Below are 23,555 nucleotides of genomic sequence, written 5' to 3'. Positions count from 1 at the left end.
CGATGCGCCCGCTACGCATCTTGATGGGCATCGGACTGTGTGGACTGACAGCTGCAGGCAGCTGATTGGTCGTCTGGCCCGGAAGTCGTAAATCACTTCCTGGAGCCAGGATCTTGTCCCACGTCCCTCCACGCAAACCAAACAACTGGCGGTGGACCGGGAAGCTTGGAACAGGTAGGACAGTGAAACACAAAAATATGGTGAGTTTAAAAATGTGACTTTTGGTTGTTTTGTTTTTAAAAGAAACAGAGTGAGCCCTTTCCCAGGCGCTCCTTTTTACCGAAGAAGTGGTGTCTGCCTTCCTCAAGCGCATCTGCCTTATATTATAAGAAGGAGTTTGCACATGTCACTTTAGGATGTTATTGGTGTCACATTGGCTGTTGTATAACCAGGGTTGTACTGTTTTGATACACTATCTGGAGGATCTCTAGCTCTATATTACAATTATGAAATGACGTAATGCATTACATTTGATTACTCTTTATTGTTTTATCGAAGTTTTACCTGTCTGAGGTGGGGTGGGGTGAGTGAGGTGGATCGATAGGTATTTAAAAACAAAATGAATAAAGATTGTTTTTTTTTAAAAGAGCATTTTTGTTTTGCTAATAACGCTGATGCAGTTTAAGGAATTCCGATTACATTTTCAAGTTTGCTAGTCACTTCAGCTGAAGTCAGGAAAGTTTTGGGTGATCCATCAAGCGGGGGTAGAGAAAAAAAGGAGGCCCCAAAATGTGTTTTTCCCATGGAATTTCCGATAGGCATTTTGGACATGACTACAGCCCAAACTGCTGAATGGCATTACACTAGATTTGGCAGAAAGCTAGATCTTGGTCCAGAAAGAGTTCTCTATGTAATTTGGTGTAAATGTGTTCAGTAGTTTTGGACTTATTAAAGTAAAAAGATTAAAGAAGATTAAAGAAACACAGATCCATTGTGGATCCTCCGTGGATCCAGGTGGATCGTGCGGATTCACAGGCCAACAGCAATGCCGTGATTGACTGGCTGTAACCTGAGACGAAAGTTGCAGCTGCCCTTTTTGTGCAGAGGGTTTCAGTTCCTCGGGGGGTAATAACATTTAAAATGTAAAAAAAACACATACACCCACTCACAGACCCACACACCTACTCACATATGCACTCACACACCCACACAACCAATCACACACCCATACAGCCACTCACATACCCACTCACAGACCCACAAAAGCACAGACCCACACAGCCACTGACACACCTACAAACACACTTACTAACAACTTACACACAATCTCTCATACACCTACTCACACACCCATACAGCCACTCGCACACTCACAGAACCATTTTCACACCCACTCACACACCTATATAGCCACTAACCTACACAGCCACTCACACACCAACACATAGGCAGTGGTACACTTATAGACATTGCAATAGCATATGTTTGTATTAAGTGTGTTGTTATTTTAGTATTCAATGTGTGCAATATAACTGGCAGATTTGTCTGAGGATTTACGATGGATCCATAAAATTAATTTTTTTAAAGAAAGACTTGGTGAGAACTACTACATAAGTTACCTTAACTTATTTTTTTGATTTTCCATTTTTGAAATATATAATACCAATGAATGTGTGAATAAAGTGTATTTATAAACTTGTGAAAATGTACATATGTAAATTGAACTTATAAGTCAAATTGTACTACAATTTATATTTTTAAAAACTGGTGAAATTTACTAAAAAAAAAAACGTTACAGGGACATTATAGTTAGAAAATAGAATTAAAAAAATCCTTCGAAATTCACTTTAAAAAAACAACTGTTACTGGGATGTTATAGTTAGGTTCAGATTTCACACACACAAAACAATACAAATGTAGCAGTTATAGTTATAGATATCTGAAGTAACTATAAATCGTGTCCTAAGTTATGTTATGTTATGTTAATGACTCTTTTATCGCGCATGACTCACCCAGGGGCATCTCAGCGCTCACCAGAGGATGGGATCCTGTGGTCAGAAATTTTTCAGAACAACAAGGTTTTTAATTGTTTCCTAAAGGTCAGGTAGGTGGTGGATTTTCGCAGCATCACTGGGAGGGAGTTCCAGTATGTCGGTGCTACAAAAGAGAATGCTCTACCGCCTGTGCGGGTTAGCCGTATCCGGGGAATGAATCCACTGAGGGAGGGTTTACCTACTCAGGTTGGGAACACCCTGTGTTGTAAAATACCCCTCACACACCAAAAGGACCCTTGGTGTCATGCTTCATCATTGGGGTTTCCGCACCCCTCTACGGGATGCGGCGTGCTTCAACCAGCGACTACGCGGGAGCACTTATTTAGACTATGTGAGGTGTGTGTGAAGGAATTATTATGTGCGTGAGTAGTGAGGTTATACGGCGAGTGAGGTTTAAAAAGGGCCTGGCTAGTGGGCTCGTGGGGTGTGTCGACATGTTTCGAAGACTAAGCTCCTTCTTCAGGACAGGGTACACAAATCCCCACCTTACTCACATATCTCTACTTAAAACATGTATTTATTTACAAAAGTGCAAACTAGTGCAGGTCCTAATATGTACCTACAAGATGAGAAAGTCGCAGATTGTTGACCTGTAAAGGCAGGGGACAAAAAATATTTTCTGGTGGTCCGCTCCTTTAAATAAAACACTAGGCGCAGCGACCTGTGGAAAAATATATAATCATTGTGTGGGATCCGATCACTAGACAGAAATGTCATTCTATTTGTGATTTCGTGCCTGGCGTGAAAAAGGACTTATACAAGACATACAATACACTCAACATGAAACACACACTCTAAGAACGAATTCTTTGTCCATTCCTTTTATGGTGATAATAAAATTCAGGGTTCAGAAAAAGTGAGAGGAAAAGGAAATGAAATGGCATACTGTTATTAGTCAAATCCAATGCCTCATGAGCCTCAGGAAAGTAGGGGTTAACGTGCAGATTCGCTACCTGTAAAAGGATGCATAATTGAAGTTTTCTTTGGTACTTACATACTCGTTGCGGTGTTCACCTTAGTTCGTAAAGCATACTCACGAAGTCTAGGAGACACTGCTGCCTAACTACCCCTTGCACTGCTCTGCTGAGAGTGCGGTGGTTCCCGTGGCTTCGTCGATTTTGTACTGCCATTAATTGGTAATTATTCCCCTTGATTGGCCGGATATGCCCAAAAATGGGTTTTCCGGTTCATCTCTGTTAGCTGGCAGTCAGGTGTGCGTGTCTTTGCAGAGCACCGGTGTTCCGCGCATGCGCCCTTTCAGTGTTGGATGTTCTTACTTACTGTGCATGGTTTTTGGCGAGACGCTACTTCCCAGTCATGCACATGTGCTGTTTAGAGCGCAAGGATGCTGTTGGGACACATCTGTCTGTTCAAGCTCGCATATATAAGCGTTTTTAAATACAGAAGAAGGTCCAATCATAATGAAATAATGCGCACACAAGTGTGTGCTCGAAGGTATCTTATGGTAAATTAAATAGTAAGTTAAAGCGCACGTTTTCTAACATACCAGGTTTTATGATGTTGTCTTTGAGGGGAATTTGCAGTTTATCGTGGTTATTTTAGTTTGTTGTGGGATCCTATCCATGATGACGCCATTGAAAGGCCATTGTTACAATAGGGCTTACAGAGTATGTACTTTAAATCGTTACAGCGGTGAAGTACACAGTATAGGCGGATGATCATGGGAAAAACGGAGGGTGGTATTTCTGGTTTATGTCAGTTGTCCCCATGGGATCTCATCATTTAGGCCTGTAACGTGGGTCCCCAGACGGAACACCCATCTTTGTTCTTTTTCGAGTAGACCAGATTCTGATGGTAATTGTTCAATGACTGTCCAACAGATATCGTTAACACAATATTGAGCTTCCAGAAAGTGTGTAGCCATTTTGGTTGTGCTCTTCTTTCACCGTATGTTGTTTTTATGTTCACTTAGCCGTGTTTTCACTGCTCTTGTGGTCATGCCTATATATTCTAGGCCGCAGGGGCAAGTGATCATGTACACTACATTGCGACTGTTACAGTCGGTCATTGTGCACTGTTCCCACTTAGTTCCATTGTTGAATGTCAATTGTTTGCTCTTTTTTGTTAAATGGCAGCTGGCACAGTTTCCGCATGGGAAATGGCCTTGTATTCCATGTTTTGAAAGTGACACTGGTAATTCATGTTTTGGGTGGGTGTGGACCAGCATGTCCTTAAGATTCCTCCCTCTTTAAGTGAGCGAATAGTGGTTTTTCGAAACCTAGTGTTCCACTAGACAGAATGCCCCATCTTTTATTGATTATCGTTGATATTTCGTTGGAATGTGTATTGTATGTAGTCACACATATGGGTCTTGTTTGCTCCCAATTGGGTTGTGTTTTATTTTCCAACAGTGCGTCTCTATTGTTGTTTCTGGCCCTTTTCATGGCAGTATTTATGATCCTGTCTGGGTATTTCCTCTTCTGTAGTTTGATTTTGAGGTCATTTGCCTGGGATTTAGAGGCGCATAGGTCAGTGCAGTTTCTCCTTAGGTGAAGAAACTGGCCGTAGGGTAAGTTCGCCCAGAGATGTCGGGGATGGAAGCTGTAAAACCTTAACAAGCTGTTCCTTGCTGTGGGCTTAAAGTGGGTCGTCGTTTTGAGGACTCCCTCTTCATGGTAAATATTCAGGTCTAAAAAGACAAGTGTGTCTTTTGACACTGTGTGCGTGAATTTCAGGTAGGTGTTCTGGATATTTAACCATGACATGAATTGTGTAACTGATTCCAGATCACCTTGCCAAATGACAAACACATCGTTGATGTATCTCTTCCAAGTAATAATGTGTTGTCTAAAGGGATGTTGGTTGTGGAGAATCTTGTTTGTCTCTAAGTGGTGTACATAGAGTCCCGCTAGACTTGGAGCGAAGGTGCTCCCCATGCTTGTACCATGGCTTTGGAGATAGATCGTTGTCTTGTATTCGAAGAAGTTCTTTGTGAGTGCTAGTGCTATGCATTCCAGCACTACTCCTCTGGGTGTTTGATATGGCCAATTGGTGCTGTACAGAACGTCTTCAATGATGGCTAACGTTTCGTCATGTGGCAAGCTAGTGTACAAGCTTTCCACATTCAGACTGACCAAGAGCTGAGTGTCTGGGTTGAAAGTTGCATTTTGTAGTAATTGTAAGACTGCCTTCGTATCTTTTTTTAAATTTATTTATTTATTTATTTTTTGCCTTTGTATCTTTGAGATAGGTGTCCGTGGCTTGCACTAGTGGTCGGAGGAAGGCATCGGCAAACTTTGATAGGAGTTCAAGTATTGACCCTATGCCTGAGACAATCGGTCTTCCGGGTGGGTTGTGCATGTTTTTATGTATTTTAGTAATACAATAGAAGTATGGTGTTTTAGGTGACTTTTGTGTTAAGAACTCTGCTTCTTTTTTTGTTAGCCAGTCGTGTGTCAGTGCCTCCTCCACCATCCCACCTATCGTGATCCTGATTGATTCTGTTGGGTCCTCTTGTAGGACTTGGTAATTGCGTCTGTCGCAGAGTAACCTTGAGCACTCTTGCTCATATGCTGTCGTTGTTTGTATCACTATTGCTCCCCCTTTGTCGGCGGGCGTAATGGTGATATCTTTGTTGACACCCAGTGTCCGTATAGCTTCCTGTTCCTCTTTGCTGGCGTTCTGGAAACAGTTTTATGGGTAGAGGTTAGTGTCTTTAAGTCGTTCATTATAGCTTTCTCGAAGGCTAAGACCTCGACAGGTAATAAGTTATCAGGGGGCATAAATGTTGATTTGGGCCTCAGTCCTGTGTCGGTTCTTTGGACAGGTCCTTTGTCCTTGAAGAAGGTTTTAAGTTTGATTTTCCGTATAAAATCTTGCATTTCCATATGCAGTTTAAAGGAATCAATTTTGTTGGTAGGAACATAGCCTAGGCCTTTGTTAAGGATGGCTTTTTCGGTCGGGGTTAGTACCCAGGGTGTGATGTTAACCACTAGGTCCCCCTCTTGCTGGTCGACGGTTGGTTCTGGAGTGCCCCCGTCATGCTCCGTGTGTTCATTCTGGGATCCTCCTGATCGTGGTCTTGCCATGTTACTGTGTTGCCCTTCCTGTTCCTGCCTCGGCGGGGTCCCAGGCGTGCCCCTAGTAAAGGCTGAGAGTCAAAATAGCACGATTCAAAATCAGGGCCCCATTGCTGGAACATTGGTCCGGTCTGTGGTGGACCATAGTGGTATGGTGGAAAATGTCCTGGGTATTGGGGGTATTGCGGTTGTGCTTGATAGCCCCGCCATCCTCGTTGTCTTGGGTATTGCTGTCCCTGCCGTCTGTAATTACCTCTGAAGAGTTTTTGTCTTTGATTGCCACTTGAATTAGATCCTGACGACCCACTATCTGAGCATTCACTATCATTGTCGCTGTTATTATTTCTTGACAGATATCCCACCTTCGTGTAGGGGTAGACCCCTTCTGGGGTAATTTTTTCTTTGTCCTTTTTGAGTTTATTAAATTTGCTTTGCTTCAATGAGAACTCAAACTCGCTCATTTGTTGATTGAGTACATCTAATCTTTTTTTTATTTCAGCAGGTTTTTGGTATGTTTTTAGTTGCACCTCTATTTTCTGTATCTCCATTCTGAGTTCTTGTGCTAATTCCATGGCTGTTTTAACTATTAGCACTAGCCAGTCGTGTGTGCAGTGCCACAAGATTAATGACCATTCTTTTTTAACTGCATATCTTTTGGAAGATAAAGGGTTTGTTTTTCACCAGTAGTCCCTGTGGTGCTATCTTACTTCTTAAGTATTCTGTCATGAGTAATCTGTGTAAGGCTGTTTTTTATTTGGGTTTTACGTAGGTTAGTTAATTCATCCCAGTTTGCTATGCTGGGTCCTGGTTCAGCACTGCTTAAACCCTCAAATGGGTTAACTGCTGTCAAGATTCGATCAATCTCGTCTTCCCCGAAAGTGAGACCATGTTCATCCTCCATGATGTGAATATTCATGTGAGCGTGTGTTTATGTGAGTGATCGGTGTATGTCAAAAAATATATATAACTCCCGCAGCTGCACGCTGCCTGAATAACTAAATTAACAAGAAGGGGAGAGAGAGATTAAAGGTGGATTCGTTCTCCCTGGTCAATAGTTAATAAATAAAAGGAATCCACTGAGGGAGGGTGTCCCTACTCAGGTTGGGAACACCCTGTGTTGTAAAATACCCCTCACATACCAAAAGCACCCTTGGTGTCATGCTTCATCATTGGGGTCTTCGCACCCCTCTACGGGATGCGGCGTCCTTCAACCAGCAACTACGCGGGAACACTTATTTAGACTATGTGAGGTGTGTGTGAAGGAATTATTATGTGCGTGAGTAGTGAGGTTATACGGCGAGTGAGGTTTAAAAAGGGCCTGGTTCGTGGGGTAAAAAAACAATTTTATTCTGCCCCCGGGCTGGCGCTATTAAAAACGTGCAGTCAATGGAGGTGTAATATGCAAGAATATGTGCACTACCTCCCATGTGTATGTGTCGACATGTTTCGGAGACTAAGCTCCTTCTTCAGGACAGGGTACACAAATCCCCACCTTACTCACGTATCTCTACCTAAAACATGTATTTATTTACAAAAGTGCAAACTAGTGTAGGTCCTAATATGTACCAGGTGAAAGCGAAGTTCCTTTGAGCTGAACTTAAAAGAAATAGCGTAAACAATCTATACCTAAATTAAAAGATTTATGACAAATCCACAAACTAATCGAGAAAAAGGATCACTATTTATTATGTATACATACAATAAAATACAATAAAATACAGTGGATACTAGACAAAACAATGCTAGAAGCGAAATAAAAACATTTCATAACAAATCATAACATTCAATTATGACCCGCATAATTGGTGCACCAGGACAGAAACAGTAAGACATAGAAATTGTACAATACTAATCGTATATTCTGACTCCTGGTTTCTAGCATCGATGTTGTGTACTCAAATAATCAATGTATCTACAACGATGACAGAGTCTTGAATTATACAGGACAAGAAAGCGTTGACGCGTTTCGGTGGATTTCCCAGATTTTGGCCACCTTTCTCAAGAATTAACACAATGTCTGTCGTAACCATGGGGTCATTACAATTTCCCTAGAATAAATATACAATACGTTAGGGAAAGTCTCTAGATCTCTTTCACATACCACATTTATTAACGGCCAATTACATTTGATTAAAAACATCCTATATGTAGCCTTTCTTATATAAAGATTAAGGAACACAGAAATTACGGAAAATAACACATTCCCCAAACGTCTTTAAAGAAAAAATCTTGAATGATTTATGATTCAGGGAGAAGCCCAATTGGGACACAATGAGCCTATATACACCCACGTAGCTAGGGGGGGGGCGAGGGGGGCGGACCGCCCCAGGCGGCACTGTTTTGAAGGCGGCGGCCGCGCGGCACTGGTGGCTCGTTGCCGTGGCTTTTATAATTTTTTTGGGGACAATCACTGTCTGACACTTTGTCAGTCATTGTCCCCAAATAAATTCTAAAGGCCGCCGCAACGGGCCACAAGTGCCGCGCGCGCAGCCCCCGTTTGAAGCAAACTCACGTGACCTACGCTGCACGCAAGTGTGGTGCGTGCGCGAGGTCAGAGCATGCAGTCTCTGTCTCTCCCGGGCTGCCGGGCAATTCCACGCACAGAGGCACTGGCTAAGGCAGGGACGAGTTACGTCTCGCAGTCATGCGGGGGTCAGCTGCCACCCGCAAAGGTTTGTGCTGCACTTTCAGTAATTCTAAACTGCGCGACACTTGCTCGGTGCACGTCGAAAGGCCGTTTTTAAAACGTAAATAAAATGTTCTGCCTCGAATATTGTCTAAAGGCGGGAGACATCAGAGATGCCTCTGAACTGAACCCCATCTGTCTCTGACACCCCAGCTCAGCCCTCTTAAGCGGGTCCTTCCGGGCTGCACGCCTTGTCTTTCTGAGAGCAGGGGACGCCAGGCACTGCGTGCGCCTCGCAGCACACTGTGATTGTCAGTCCATTTATATAGCGCTTCTTAACCCCGACCAGGCATCGAAGAGCTTTCAGCCGCAAACCAACGTGAGGCCCTGGCCGAGCCCCTGGGCACTTATCATAAATGATTGTCGGAGCCCCTGTAAGCTGATGCTTATGGGGTGATGGGTGAGTGTGTTCAGTCCACCCTTCTTCTAGTGTCCCGCGCCCCGCGCCCCGCTCCTCGTGCTCCACACGCGCCCCCCAGCCCCCTCACTCCAGTTTTAGTGCATGGCGTTTAATCCCACCCACGCATTGTAGCGCACAGCCCCCCTCGGCTCCTCCTTTTAATTACTTCCACAGCCTAACTTCCACGCTCATTTGTGGCCAGGAATCTTCCACAAGATATACAGAAGAATATATAAGATATGCAGTGGTAAAGTCATGAACGTTGGTGGTGGAGGGATTACTGTCGGAGATAAGGATTTTTTTAGATGTCAGATATTGAGTACTTGGGTGTTTTTAGGAATAGTGAAAGATTTGTCATGAAAGCAGTTTTGAAGGACACGTTGGTAGGAGCCATTTTGTGGAAACCAGATTTAGTGTCATTTGGTAGAAGGAAATATCTGATATATATGCTGAAATCAAAATGATCTGAAGTAATTGCTGAGCTGGTTGTTTCATAACAGAGACGGGTACAGGTGACCAGCCAATCATCAACCTTCACGAGGTGTTTAACCGGTGGTGATTGGCTGGTGACCTGGAAGCTATGGCTGACTGGTCAGAGGGCTGAGGCAGAATGAATGCGGTGTGAAACCTTTAAATATATTATTACTGCCCAAGTTATATATTAGTAAGAAAAACTGAAGGGCTTCTTATATATGTAACTTCTTGTTATTAAAATGAATCTTAATCTGATTGTACAAAAATCTTGTATTTGAAACCACCAATACTGTTAGAAATGAATCACTAAGGGCCAGATGTACAAAGACCCACTGCAGGGTTTGCGGCAGCAAAAGGGCTTATTTACAATGTACAAAAGCCCTTTAATGTATCATAAAAGTATTTGACTTGTAAAAGGACTTTTGTGACCCTGTCAAAAGGTTCCTGATAGCAAATAGGAGAGGAAGTGAAAGGGACTTCAACCTCTTATTTAAGAGCAGAAAGGTATGTTATAGTGGTTTGTGACTCCAACTACAGCCGCAAACCATTGCTCTTTTACAAGATTCTATAGTCGGGATGGTAACTGGTTCACAGAGGAGAGACTGTCACTTTCGGTCACCTTGGGGCAAACACAAGAAATGATGGACGAAGCGCTGATACTTTTCAGACACTAATCCCAAGTCACAGATCTGGGTTGAATCCATCCTCGTTCTTTAGCTCACTTCGCCACCCCAGTGCAGACCCAGCCATGTGCAAATCAGTCTTGACCCTGTGCCTCATGGGAACAGTGCAGCCCGAACTACCAGGCCAGGTCTTCCCGGTACTGGAAACAAGCATCCTAGGACCGGTTTCGGGGTTTCACCCCTCATCAGCTGGGTAGGCTTCCCACTTCGGAACTGTGTCAGTGGCATAGAGGGGAGCAGGCAGTTGTTCGGACGACCAATGCATGTCCCTCCTTGGATGTCTTCCAAAATGGGAAACATTTTTTAAAGTAGACCCTGCCCCTTCAATGAAAACAGGTGGCATAGAAAATGTTCCCATTTGGAAATGCAGGGACGGAGGTCTGGTGTACTTTCCAGGTTTGCCTTCCTTTATATGCAGCAAATCCTAGCGAAAAAAGTGTCACTCATAGTTGTTGAAATGTCACTCATAGTTACGCTGACATTATAAAAATGTCACACTTAGCAATCTGAAACCATGGCAGCTATGCTTCCTTTATATCCGGCCTGCTGTTCGACGTACTTCTGGTGCCAGCTGCACCCCTCCACGTGCACAAACCATGAGCTGAACATTGCATGCATTGCCCTGCAACTGCAGAAACATAGACATGGCTGTCGGTTGTACAGTGGGGTGTCAGAGAACATTCCATAAAGTATAGAACCCTGCGAATGCTGGTAATTTCTAACTTGCGAAGACATACAGTTTTACAGATAAAATATAGCGCACAAACGATGTGTGGAAATCTGGTGTCAATCAATCAAACAAACAGGATTTGCACAGCGCTGCTTATCACCTGTGAGGTTATCTAGGCACTGGGGGCTGAGCTGCTGATGAGGGACGTTAATCGAATAACCATGTTTTTAGGCCCTTCCTGTAATCCTGCAGGGTGGCAGTCTGTGTGTTCTCCTTTGTACTGCTGGTCACCGGTGTATTTAACTGTGTAGCCTTGGACCGTGTCATGTATGTGCATGTAACTTGCATGATCGAGGTAACTATAAGTGGCAATACTATGTGTCTCTCGGTCTTTTTTCCCTAGTACCCTTCCGCCACCTCATCAGGGGCGGCAATCTGAGGGATAGCCCCGGGCGCCACAAGCTCTAGCTACGCCTCTGCCTATATATGGAGTGTTTACACTGGCTTGGGACAACATACAGTTGGAGCCTACTAGTCATAACTAAATGAGTCATGTTAACACTAATTCTGGAGATAACTACTAAAGTATTAGAACCAACCTCTATCGGTAAGGGAAAGGTGTTCTTGGACATGCTGTTTTGGATCAATCATCTAATATTAGGGGAATGTATCTTACCCTTGTGTGAACAGTAATGAATGGGTTCCCAAACTGCGTCCCTCTATCTACAGGTATATGGCGCAATGCACAGAATTGGGGTATCTGACCTGAGGTACAGGACATAAGGGGAAAAACCAAACATAATGTATAGTCTGTACATCTGTCCACCTGTAACTGTTAAAATTGAAAATCATGGATGTATACCTTAATAGGGTCGAGGATGTTGCATCTGGTTAATTTAAAATAGCATCGCCATGCACGGAACGGTTAAGAACGTCTCATTATATTTATAATGAGCCAAGGGATAATCTGTAAATAGATATATGATGAACGAAATCAGTCTAAAACTGTTACTGTTGCCATGCGCCTGAACAGTCTATCTATGGTGACACTATAAAAATAGAGACAGTCATACCTATATCAATGGCTGTGGGAGGGTGACTTTAGCTGTTGAGTCGAGCCGTGAGTATTGCTCCTATTTCAACTGTAGAGGGCGCAGCCCTATTCCTTCTCTGACACTCGTTGCAGAGATCGACCGCTATTAATGAAAAAGCGGTATGCCGTGTGAGACAAGACTGTTCTCATAGTCAATGTGCACTAGCTTTAATCTAATGTTAAAAAATTATTTGCGCTATGCCTAATTTCGGCTTACCTTTTTGATTTGATCTTGGCGCCCAGCTTCTATGTTTTCTGTGGCGTGTAACGATAATGCAACAAACACGCCTGGTTTAAATATCCGTCTCCCAGGTTCGGATTGGTTAAGTAGTGGACCTATCCGAATTGGTTATACCAAGAGCTGATTATTTACATAGGGAGAGTCATCACAAGCTTGCCTGACAAAGTTCCCTATCTCGTCCGCTATGAGGCGTTCCTTTGTAGCTACATCCGAACGCTATCAGCGTTGTCGGTGCAGCGCGATTCGCCAAACTAAGAACCCATGTTAAATGGTAATAGTCAAAGTTTCCAAGACGGTACAGCATGCTGTTGGCTGGTTAATATTTCCACCAAGTAAAGTGACAAATATTCTAAAAGCAAAAAATATAAGATCAATGGTCATAGTGAATTAAAACTCACGCATTAGGTTATAATTTGAAGGAAACAGCAATATCACCGTACGATTAGTAACCCGGCTTCCAATGCAAAATCTCTCAATTATGCATTGGTACATTTCCGAAGATGTAAAGGAGAAAAAATCTCGTATCTCTCAACATCTGGAGAGAAGCCCCGTGTTTCGAACAGGGGAAGGATACAAGGGTAACCGGAACCCAACTTAGTGGATCCACACTGGGTAGTCACAGATGGAGGGAGAAATTGTAACATATGGAAGCAACCTGCTTCACTTTGAAAGAGATGTTGTTATAAGATTGGTTTGTTATAGGAGACCTTCCTAGGTACAGCATGCGCTAAATGCACTTTGCCCAATCTTCTCTGGTGTTCAACCCTTTAAGAATGGTATTCAGATGGCAAAAGTACCATTGTTCTCGTGTTTTCCTCATTTTATCAATATCTCCTCCTCGCCTAGTAGTTCTAATTTTTTCCAAAATGAACCATCTCAAGTCTTCACAGAAGTGCTTCAATTCTCTGAAATGATCGGTCAAGGGCGCATTGCACTTGTTAGTGCGGATTGCCGATTTATGTTCCAGAAAACGCATACGTAATTCTCTGCTTGTCTCCCATACATAACCTAAGTTGCAGGGGCACACAAGCAGGCAGACTACATTCTGGCTTCGACAGTTGTTGAACGTATTTGGGGTTAACTTTTTACCATTGTATTCAAAACTGTTGTTAACAATACAGTGGGAACAAATGGAACAATTCCCGCACTTGTAATTGCCTGATGCCATAGTTCCTGTCAATGCAAGCTGTGTCTCTTTCTGGGGTTTGTACGTATGAACGAGACAATTCCTCAGGGTTTTATTTCTCCGGAAGGAGAAGAGGGGTTTACTAAGCTTGTTTTCTGAGTTAAAATTTAAAATTAGCCAATTCCTGTTGACTATATTTTTTATCTGATTATTAACATGTGAGTATTGGGTCACAAAAGGTATTCTATCCATCTTAGGATTTGATCGGTTTTTACTTTGATCTAACAAACTGTCTCTATTATAGAAACGTGTACGTTTAAAATAATTTTTCATCAATTTGTTAGGGTAACCCCTTTCTTTTAAGTTCCTCACTGCGCCTAGTGTGACCAGGCACTCATCTTGTAGGTACATCTTAGGACCTGCACTAGTTTGCACTTTTGTAAATAAATACATGTTTTAAGTAGAGATACGTGAGTAAGGTGGGGATTTGTGTACCCTGTCCTGAAGAAGGAGCTTAGTCTCAGAAACATGTCGAAACACACACATGGGAGGTAATGCACATAGTCTTGCATATTACACCTCCATTGATGGCACGTTTTTAATAGCGCCAGCCCGGGGGCAGAATAAAATTGTTTTTTACCCCACGAGCCAGGCCATTTTTAAACCTCACTCGCCGTATAACCTCACTACACACGCACATAATCATTCCTTCACATAGTCTAAATAATTGCTCCCGCGTAGTCGCTGGTTGAAGCACGCCGCATCCCATAGAGGGGTGCGAAGACCCCAATGATGAAGCATGACACCAAGGGTCCTTTTGGTGTGTGAGGGGTATTTTACAACACAGGGTGTTCCCAACCTGAGTAGGGAAACCCTCCCTCAGTGGATTCCTTTTGTTTAATAACTATTGACCAGGGAGAACGAATCCACCTTTAATCTCTCTCTCCCCTCCTTGTTAATTTAGTTATTCAGGCAGAGTGCAGCTGCGGGAGTTATATATATTTTTTGACATACACCGATCACTCACATAAACACGCGCTCACATAAATATTCACATCATGGAGTATGAACATGGCCTCACTTTCGGGGAAGACGAGATTGATCGAATCTTAACAGCAGTTAACCCATTTGAGGGTTTAAGCAGCACTGAACCAGGACCCAGCATAGCAGACTGGGATGAATTAACTAACCTACGTAAAACCCAAGTAAAAACAGCCTTACACGGATTACTCATGACAGAATACTTAATAAGTAAGATAGCACCACAGGCACTACTGGTGAAAAACGAACCCTTTATCTTCCAAAAAGATATGCAGTTTAAAAAATGGTCATTAATCTCGTGGCACTGCACACGCGACTGGCTAGTGCTTATAGTGAAAACAGCCACGAGATTAGCACAAGAACTCAAAATCGAGATACAGGAAAAAGAGGTGCAACTAAAAACATACCAAAAACCTGCTGAAATCAAAAAAAGATTAGATGAACTCAACCAACAAATGAGCGAGTTTGAGTTCTCATTGAAGCAAAGCAAATTTAACAAACTCAAAAAGGACAAAGAAAAATTTACCCCAGAAGGGGCCTACCCCTACACGAAGGTGGGATATCTATCAAGAAATAATAACAGCGACAATGATAGTGAATGCTCAGATAGTGAGTCTAATTCAAGTGGCAATCAAAGACAAAAACCCTTCAGAGGTAATTACAGACGGCAGGGACAGCAATACCCAAGACAACGAGGATGGCGGGGCTATCAAGCACAACCCCAATACTCCCAATACCCAGGACCTTTTCCACCATACCACTATGGTCCACCACAGACCGGACCAATGTTCCAGCAATGGGGCCCTGATTTTGAATCGTGCTATTTTGACCCTCAGCCTTTTTTTGGGACACGCCCGGGACCCCGCCGAGGCAGGAACAGAAAGGGCAACACAGTAACATGGCAAGACCACAATCAGGAAGATCCCAGAATGAACACACCGAGCATGACGGGGGCACTCCAGAACCAACCGTCGACCAGCAAGAGGGGGACCTAGTGGTTAACATCACACCCCGGGTACTAACCCCGACCGAAAAAGCTGTCCTTAACAAAGGCCTAGGCTATGTTCCAACCAACAAAATTGATTCCTTTAAACTGCATATGGAAATGCAAGATTTTATACAGAAAATCAAACTCAAAACCTTCTTCAAGGACAAAGAACCTGTCCAAAGAACCGACACAGGACTAAGGTCCAAATCAACATTTACGCCCCTGATAACTTATTACCTGTCGAGGTCTTAGCCTTCGAGAAAGCTATAATGACCGACTTAAAGACACTAACCGCTTCCCAAAAAAACTGTTTCCAGAGCACCAGCAAAGAGGAACAGGAAGCTATACGGACACTGGGTGCCAACAAAGATATCACCATTAAGCTCGCCGACAAAGGGGGAGCAATAGTGATACAAACAACGACAGCATATGAGCAGGAGTTCTCAAGGTTACTCTGCGACAGACACAATTACCAAGTCCTACAAGAGGACCCAACAGAACCAATCAGGATCCCTATAGGAGGGATGGTGGAGGAGGCACTGACACACGACTGGCTAACAACAAAAGAAGCAGAGTTCTTAACACAAAAGTCACCTAAAACACCATACTTCTATTGTATTCCTAAAATACATAAAAACATGCACAACCCACCCGGAAGACCGATTGTCTCTGGCATAGGGTCAATACTTGAACCCCTATCAAGGTTTGCCAATGCCATCCTCCGACCACCAGTGCAAACCACGGACACCTATCTCAAAGATACGAAGGCAGTCTTACAATTACTACAAAATGCAACTTTCAACCCAGACACTCAGCTCTTGCTCAGTCTGGATGTGGAAAGCTTGTACACTAGCTTGCCACATGACGAAACGTTAGCCATCATTGAAGAAGTTCTGTACAGCACCAATTGGCAATATCAAATACCCAGAGGAGTAGTGCTGGAATGCATAGCACTAGCACTCACAAAGAACTTCTTCGAATACAAGACAACAATCTATCTCCAAAGCCATGGTACAAGCATGGGGAGCACCTTCGCTACAAGTCTAGCGGGACTCTATGTACACCACTTGGAGACAAGCAAGATTATCCACGACCAAATTCCCTTTAGACAACACATTATTACTTGGAAGAGATACATCGACGATGTTTTTGTCATTTGGCAAGGTGATCTGGAATCAGTTACACAATTCATGTCATGGTTAAATACCCAGAACGCTTACCTGAAATTCACGCACATAGTGTCAAAAGACACACTTGTCCTTTTAGACCTGAATATTTACCATGAAGAGGGAGTCCTCAAATCGACGACCCACTTTAAGCCCATAGCAAGGAACTGCTTGTTAAGGTTCGACAGCTTCCATCCCCGACATCTTCAGGTGAACTTACCCTACGGCCAGTTTCTTTGCCTAAGGAGAAACTGCACTGACCTAGTCGCCTATAAATCCCAGGCAAATGACCTCAAAATCAAGTTACAGAAGAGGAAATACCCAGACAGGATCATAAATACTGCCATGAAAAGGGCCAGAAACAACAATAGAGACGCACTGTTGGAAAATAGAACACAACCCAATTCAGAGCAAACAAGACCAATATGTGTGACTACATACAATACACATTCCAACGAAATATCAAAGATAATCAATAAAAGATGGGGCATTCTGTCTAGTGGAACACTAGGTTTTGAAAAACCACTATTCGCTCACAGAAGAGGGAGGAATCTTAAGGACATGCTGGTCCACACCCACCCAAAACCAGACTTACCAGTGTCACTTTCAAAACATGGAATACAAGGCCATTTCCCATGCGGAAACTGTGCCAGCTGCCATTTAACAAAAAAGAGCAAACAATTGACATTCAACAATGGAACTAAGTGGGAACAGTGCACAATGACCAACTGTAATAGTCGCAATGTAATGTACATGATCACTTGCCCCTGCGGCCTAGAATATATAGGCATGACCACAAGAGCAGTGAAAACATGGCTAAGTCAACATAAGAGCAACATACGGTGCAAGAAGAGCACAACCAAAATGGCTACACACTTTCTGGAAGCTCAACATTGTGTTAACGATATCTGTTGGACAGTCATTGAACAATTACCATCAGAATCTGGTCTACTCGAAAAAGAACAACAATGGGTGTTCCGTCTGGGGACCCACGTTACAGGCCTAAATGATGAGACCCCATGGGGACAACTGACATAAACCAGAAATACCACATTCCGTTTTTCCCATGATCATCCGCCTATACTGTGTACTTCACCTCTGTAACGATTTAAAGTACATACTCTGTAAGCCCTAATGTAACAATGGCCTTTCAAGGGCGTCATCATGGATAGGATCCCACAACAAACTAAAATAACCATGATAAACTGCAAATGCCCCTCAAATGACAACATCATAAAACCTGGTATGTTAGAAAACATGTGCTTTAATTTACTTTTTAATTTACCATAAGATACCTTCGAGCACAAACTTGTGTGCGCATTATTTCATTATGATTGGACCTTCCTCTGTATTTAAAAATGCTTATATATGCGAGCTTGAACAGACAGATGTGTCCCAACAGTATCCTTGCGCTCTAAACAGCAAATGCGCACGACCGGGAAGTAGCGTCTCGCTAAAAGCCATGCGCAGTAAGTAAGAACGTCCAACACTGAAAGGGCGCATGCGCGGAACACCTCTGCAAAAACACGCACACCTGACTGCCAGCTAACGGAGATGAACCGGAAAACCCATGTTTGGGCATATCCGGTCAATCAAGGGGAATAATTACCAATTAATGGCAGTACAAAATCGACAAAGCCACGGGAACCACCGCACTCTTAGCGGAGCCACGTAAGGGGTAGTCATGCAGCAGTGTCTCCTAGACTTCGTGAGTATGCTTTACGAACTAAGGTGAAAACCGCAACGAGTATATGGGTACCAAAGAAAACTTCAATTATGCATCCTTTTACAGGTAGCGAATCTGCACGTTAACCCCTACGTTCCTGAGGCTCATGAGGCATTGGATTTGACTAATAACAGTATGCCATTTCATTTCCTTTTCCTCTCACTTTTTCTGAACCCTGAATATTATTATCACCATAAACGGAATGGACAAAGAATTCGTTCTTAGAGTGTGTGTTTCATGTTGAGTGTATTGTATGTCTTGTATATGTCCTTTTTCACGCCAGGCACGAAATCACAAATAGAATGACATTTCTGTCTAGTGATCGGAGCCCACACAATGATTGTATATTTTTCCACAGGTCACTGCGCCTAGTGTTTTATTTAAAGGAGCGGACCACCAGAAAATATTTTTTGTCCCCTTCCTTTACAGGTTGACAATCTGCGACTTTCTCATCTTGGAGGTACATATTAGGACCTGCACTAGTTTGCACTTTTGTATATAAATACATGTTTTAAGTAGAGATACGTGAGTAAGGTGGGGATTTGTGTACCCTGTCCTGAAGAAGGAGCTTAGTCTCCGAAACATGTCGACACACACACATGGGAGGTAGTGCACATAGTCTTGCATATTACACCTCCATTGACTGCACCTTTTTAATAGCGCCAGCCCGGGGGCAGATTAAAATTGTTTTTTACCCCACGAGCCAGGCCCTTTTTAAACCTCACTCGCCTTATAACCTCACTACTCACGCACATAATAATTCCTTCACACACACCTCACATAGTCTAAATAAGTGCTCCCGCGTAGTCGCTGGTTGAAGCACGCCGCATCCCGTAGAGGGGTGCGATGACCCCAATGATGAAGCATGACACCAAGGGTCATTTTGGTGTGTGAGGGGTATTTTACAACACAGGGTGTTCCCAACCTGAGTAGGGAAACCCTCCCTCAGTGGATTCCTTTTGTTTATTAACTATTGACCAGGGAGAACGAATCCACTTTTAATCTCTCTCTCCCCTTCTTGTTAATTTAGGTATCTGGGGAATGTTCAGGAGGGCAAGAGCATTTGATTTTAGGTTACACTCGCTTGCGTGCTTTAAAGTTTGTCCCTAAGATAAGCTGGACCCTCACCTCGTAGGGCCTTGAAGGACAGGCAACAGATCTTGAACATGGCGCGTTTTTGAATTGGCAGCCAATGCAGTTGTCTGTGCAGGGGGAGGGAGGAAGTTCCAGGGGGCAATTCAAGACCATTCTGGATGTGGTGTTCTGTATTACTTGTTAACTATAACGTACACCCTTGCCATGCACTGCTAATAATCCCTCATATTACTTCACTCATTCATTTTTCTATGACATCATTGATAATGTCATAAAGTTTTTGCAAGTGATATATATTTCTATATATATTTATTTATTTGTATAAATATAGATATAGATATATGTGTGAGTGTTTAAGGTGTAACAATGAGAAGTTAAGAATAGTAAATCAATACAAATGCGTTCACCTTTACAGTTCTGTGGTAGTCGATATCCTGGACTCAAAATTTCAATATTTTGTAGGACAATCTCTATGGACTTTATTTTCTGACAGACAACCCTCAGGGAGAATAATTCACCAGATTTCCTCCCGAAAAGTCCAAATGTATAAACATTGAGGGTCTAGTGAACATAACTATGAAATGTTTAAAATTGTGTATTCTGCGTTCTATGTACACTTAAGACAATGTATTGTTCTCTAGTCAGGTAAACATTCAATAGGAGCAAAACTGTGGTCAAAGGCCTTAATGTGAGGTTTAACTTTATAGCATCCTCCAGGAGCGAATAGGACACTTCACCTAGCACACTTTTACTCAACTTCCCATTACCCTGCAGTTTTTACACCACAAAATCTTTTACAAAGCTGGGCTTTACAACCCAACCCATTACAACACATTCCCCATTACAACGCAATTTACTATTATAACTCCACAGGGGAGTTACTTTGGGGAATGTGTTGTAATAGTTTGCGGTGTAAAGCCTTGTGTTGTAAAAGATTCTGCGGTGTAAAAAATGGGGGGTAATGGCATGCGGAGTAATGCATGTGAGAAAAAGGATGTTTCCCTGCAGGAGTGGCATGGGGTTGCATATAGGAATGGTCACTGAATGGACATATAAATCAGGACAAACTGTGGCGCAAACTGAAGAACTGAAATATTCCACCTTCCCTTCTAAAACAGTTAGTCCTGTTGCACACAGACACCTGGGTAGAAGTAAAGTTGGGGGTGGCAGGCACCCTCCTTTCTAGAACCACCAAAGGTGTGAAGCAGAGCTGTGTCCTAATCCCCACTTTATTCAATGTATTCATGGTTGATTTTACACCAAGACTGAACTGCTGCAGTTTCCAAGCCTCCAAGCTGGGAGGGTTGGTACTTTCAAATCACCTTTGATAGAATGTTAATCTGCCTCCCCAAATTCACTGCATCAGTGCAGAAGCGGCTCGAGTTCGGCCTACAGAAAGAGCCACTTGCCAGAAGGGGCACATACATTAACTGAAGGTCAAGAGTGCACAACCGAACACCTTGAATGCTCACCTCTGGAGGAATACCTTGAAAACCAGGGATAACTCCCCTGCAAGGCCTACCTCTGGGGGTCAATAAAACAACCGGGCCTAAGGGGAAATGGGAACTGTCTACAACCCATGCCAGCTTTAAAAACCTGGTAAATAACACCATCAAACAGATCTCATTAATGGAGGAGGAGGCAACATTGGCAGCCAGAGCCCATGGCTGGTTTGTATTGCAGAGCTATGTCACAACAACATCGCAACCCTACTTCCATACAGGGTTCACCAAAGCAGTCAAAGAGGAGTACCTGCACCATCGTCTTGCCATATTGCCCTTGTTAGTTCATCTACCGACCTGGACACACCACCCAGCCCAGCCCAGCTGTCGTTCGTGCAGAGCATGGAGAGAAGATATGCATCATTTACTGTACATCTGCAAAGAATGAATGGGTGAGCGTGGTGGGGCGATGCTTCGCGCCCTTCTCAAACAAAGAGGAACTTGATCACGCAGACAGGCGGTCATGTCTTGCATTGCCCTGGAGGATTTGCAGCTAAGTTGCCACCTTTTGAGATAGCTAAACAAGTTAGAAAGTAAAATGACAGCTAAAACCAACGTTGAGGGTGAGTAGGAGGGGTGGTGTGCCTGCGGCAAGGGAACAGTAGCCTATGAAGCTGTGCAATATCTTTTTCGATTCCAGGAGTCAAGGAAAGAGCCAGCTGCATCGAATCTCTTGAATGCCCCTTAAAATCATCAGGGTCATCAACTCTCCAGGCAGTTGACACAGACTGGGAATCAGCCACCACCTTACATGTCTGCTTGCTCTCTTCTCGAAGAACTTACCTCTGATGGGGGACTGGCAGGCACTGGGGACCTGCCTCACCAATGTACTTTATCTTTTTACACTTGACGCTGCTTCCTACCTGATGCCTGTGCACATTCACTTTCGCGTCTTTGCATACCCCGGCTAATGAACTGATCCCGACAGCAAGTATTTTAGCTTCAACAATGTGTCAGCATGCATTTTTTTCGTTTGTGCATTTTGTGCATTTTGTGACATCTTGTTTTTTAACTGAAGTTGTATTGTGTTAGTACGTTGTTTTATATATTATTTTTAATGTTTGGAGTGGTTTTGATTAACCAAGCAATAATAAATGTACTTACACCGAATGGACTAACATACATTGCATGTTTGGGATTATGAACAAGTAATTCAACAGACCTGACACAATAATAATAATTCCTTACCTGGCGGATAGAGAAGTCCAAAGTTTGGCTGCTGCTGTAAAACTTCGAAGGCGTCCTGAAAAGCTTGTCCTATTGTGTCTTGGTCAGGAAAGCTCTAGAGAATGAAAGGTTTAGAAGACTCTGTGATGCAAAAATTGTCTTAAATAAGCAAGAAAGGCTGTAATGGTATATTGCCTTATTCTTAGGCTGCCTCCCCAAACAACGTCAAAGCTTACATTAAGTCCCACGTTCTGAGTGGTCTGATAACTAGATGCGGAGATACAGAGGGAGAAACTTGTTCCAACTGGTATCTGCACTCCAGTTACCAGATATTCCAGGTTTTCAGGCCTGGGATGAGGAATTTCAGGCCTGGGATGGGGAATTTCAGGCCTCGGATGGGGAATAACATGATGAACCTGGTGTGGTGCTGCAGGTAGGACCCCAGTCAAGGCCTGCTTCAATGCACATTTTCTTCACATCTTTGTTAGAAATCTACCGGACTTGCATATAAATTAAATTTACTCCCTTAGAACATCTAATGACATAAAATTGATCACTTTAAGTCAAGGCAACTGACTACAGAACATACCTTTACTTTACTGTACTATGGGACAGACTTTGTGATTTCTAACATGGCTGGGAGCAAAACCTTCTCATAAATATCTTTGGCCCACACTACTTCTTTCCTTCAACCCATCTCATCCTGCTAACAACCCACGAATGCATAGCCCTGAAACAAAAAACTGTAGGAAGCACTCTGGACGTGATCTAGGGATAACTGTGGTTATTGTTGCTACCAATGACTTGCCATTTGGCCCCTATGGTGCTGCCCTTTTACTCTTAGGGGCATATTTACAAGCCCCTGTCACCACCACAACATCACTTTCAGTGACGTTGTAATGGCAATAGGTGCCTCGCCTTATTTACAAGGCAGCATTAAGCCACTTAACGTGGCTTAACACTGCCTTGTGAATAAGGCATCCTTTCACGCTGTATTTAGCGTGAAAGGGGAGTGCAATGGGTCTTGCGGTGGGCGTTCCACCGCAACACCCATTGATTTTGACACTGCTCCAAATTTACGAGGGCAGCGTGAATAGGAGGCAGCGGCAACATTAAGACCAGGGAAAACTTTCGAAATGAGGAGAAATGCTTTATTTCTCCTCGTTTTTGCTGTTTCCATGTGTGCTGCCTTGTGCAGTACACATAGAAACAGCAAATTGCCTATGATAGTGTATGTGCAGGAAGGTCCCCATTCCTGCACATAAACAAACACTTTTAAAAATGCAATTTTACTACTTCCATGTGTGCTGCATTAAGCTGCACACATAGAAGTTACAAAACGGCATTTAAAGATTGTTTATGAGCAGGATGGGGGACCTTCCTGCACATAAACAATCTTCCCCCTAAAGCAGACACCCTTGCACGATGGTGCAAGGAAGCCTGCGTTTGTGCTAGGTAGCTGA

At 43.2% G+C, this 23,555-nt stretch overlaps 1 protein-coding gene across 1 annotated transcript in view; it reads right to left on the bottom strand.

The window, feature by feature from the left end:
- SPIC (Spi-C transcription factor) overlaps positions 1 to 23,555 on the bottom strand; it is a 90,506-nt gene that overhangs the window by 26,147 nt on the left and 40,804 nt on the right. Inside the window, exon 3 of the mRNA XM_086938097.1 lies at positions 22,114 to 22,207. Within this exon, the coding sequence (XP_086794223.1) occupies positions 22,114 to 22,207 (94 nt within the window). The remainder of the gene's footprint in view (positions 1 to 22,113; positions 22,208 to 23,555) is intronic.

The sequence above is a fragment of the Lissotriton vulgaris genome, chromosome 1_1 (assembly GCF_964263255.1).
Source record: "Lissotriton vulgaris chromosome 1_1, aLisVul1.2, whole genome shotgun sequence".
Lineage (NCBI taxonomy): Eukaryota > Metazoa > Chordata > Amphibia > Caudata > Salamandridae > Lissotriton > Lissotriton vulgaris.
Note: the sequence above shows the minus strand (reverse complement) of the source record. Positions and strands in the feature narration are given on the sequence as shown.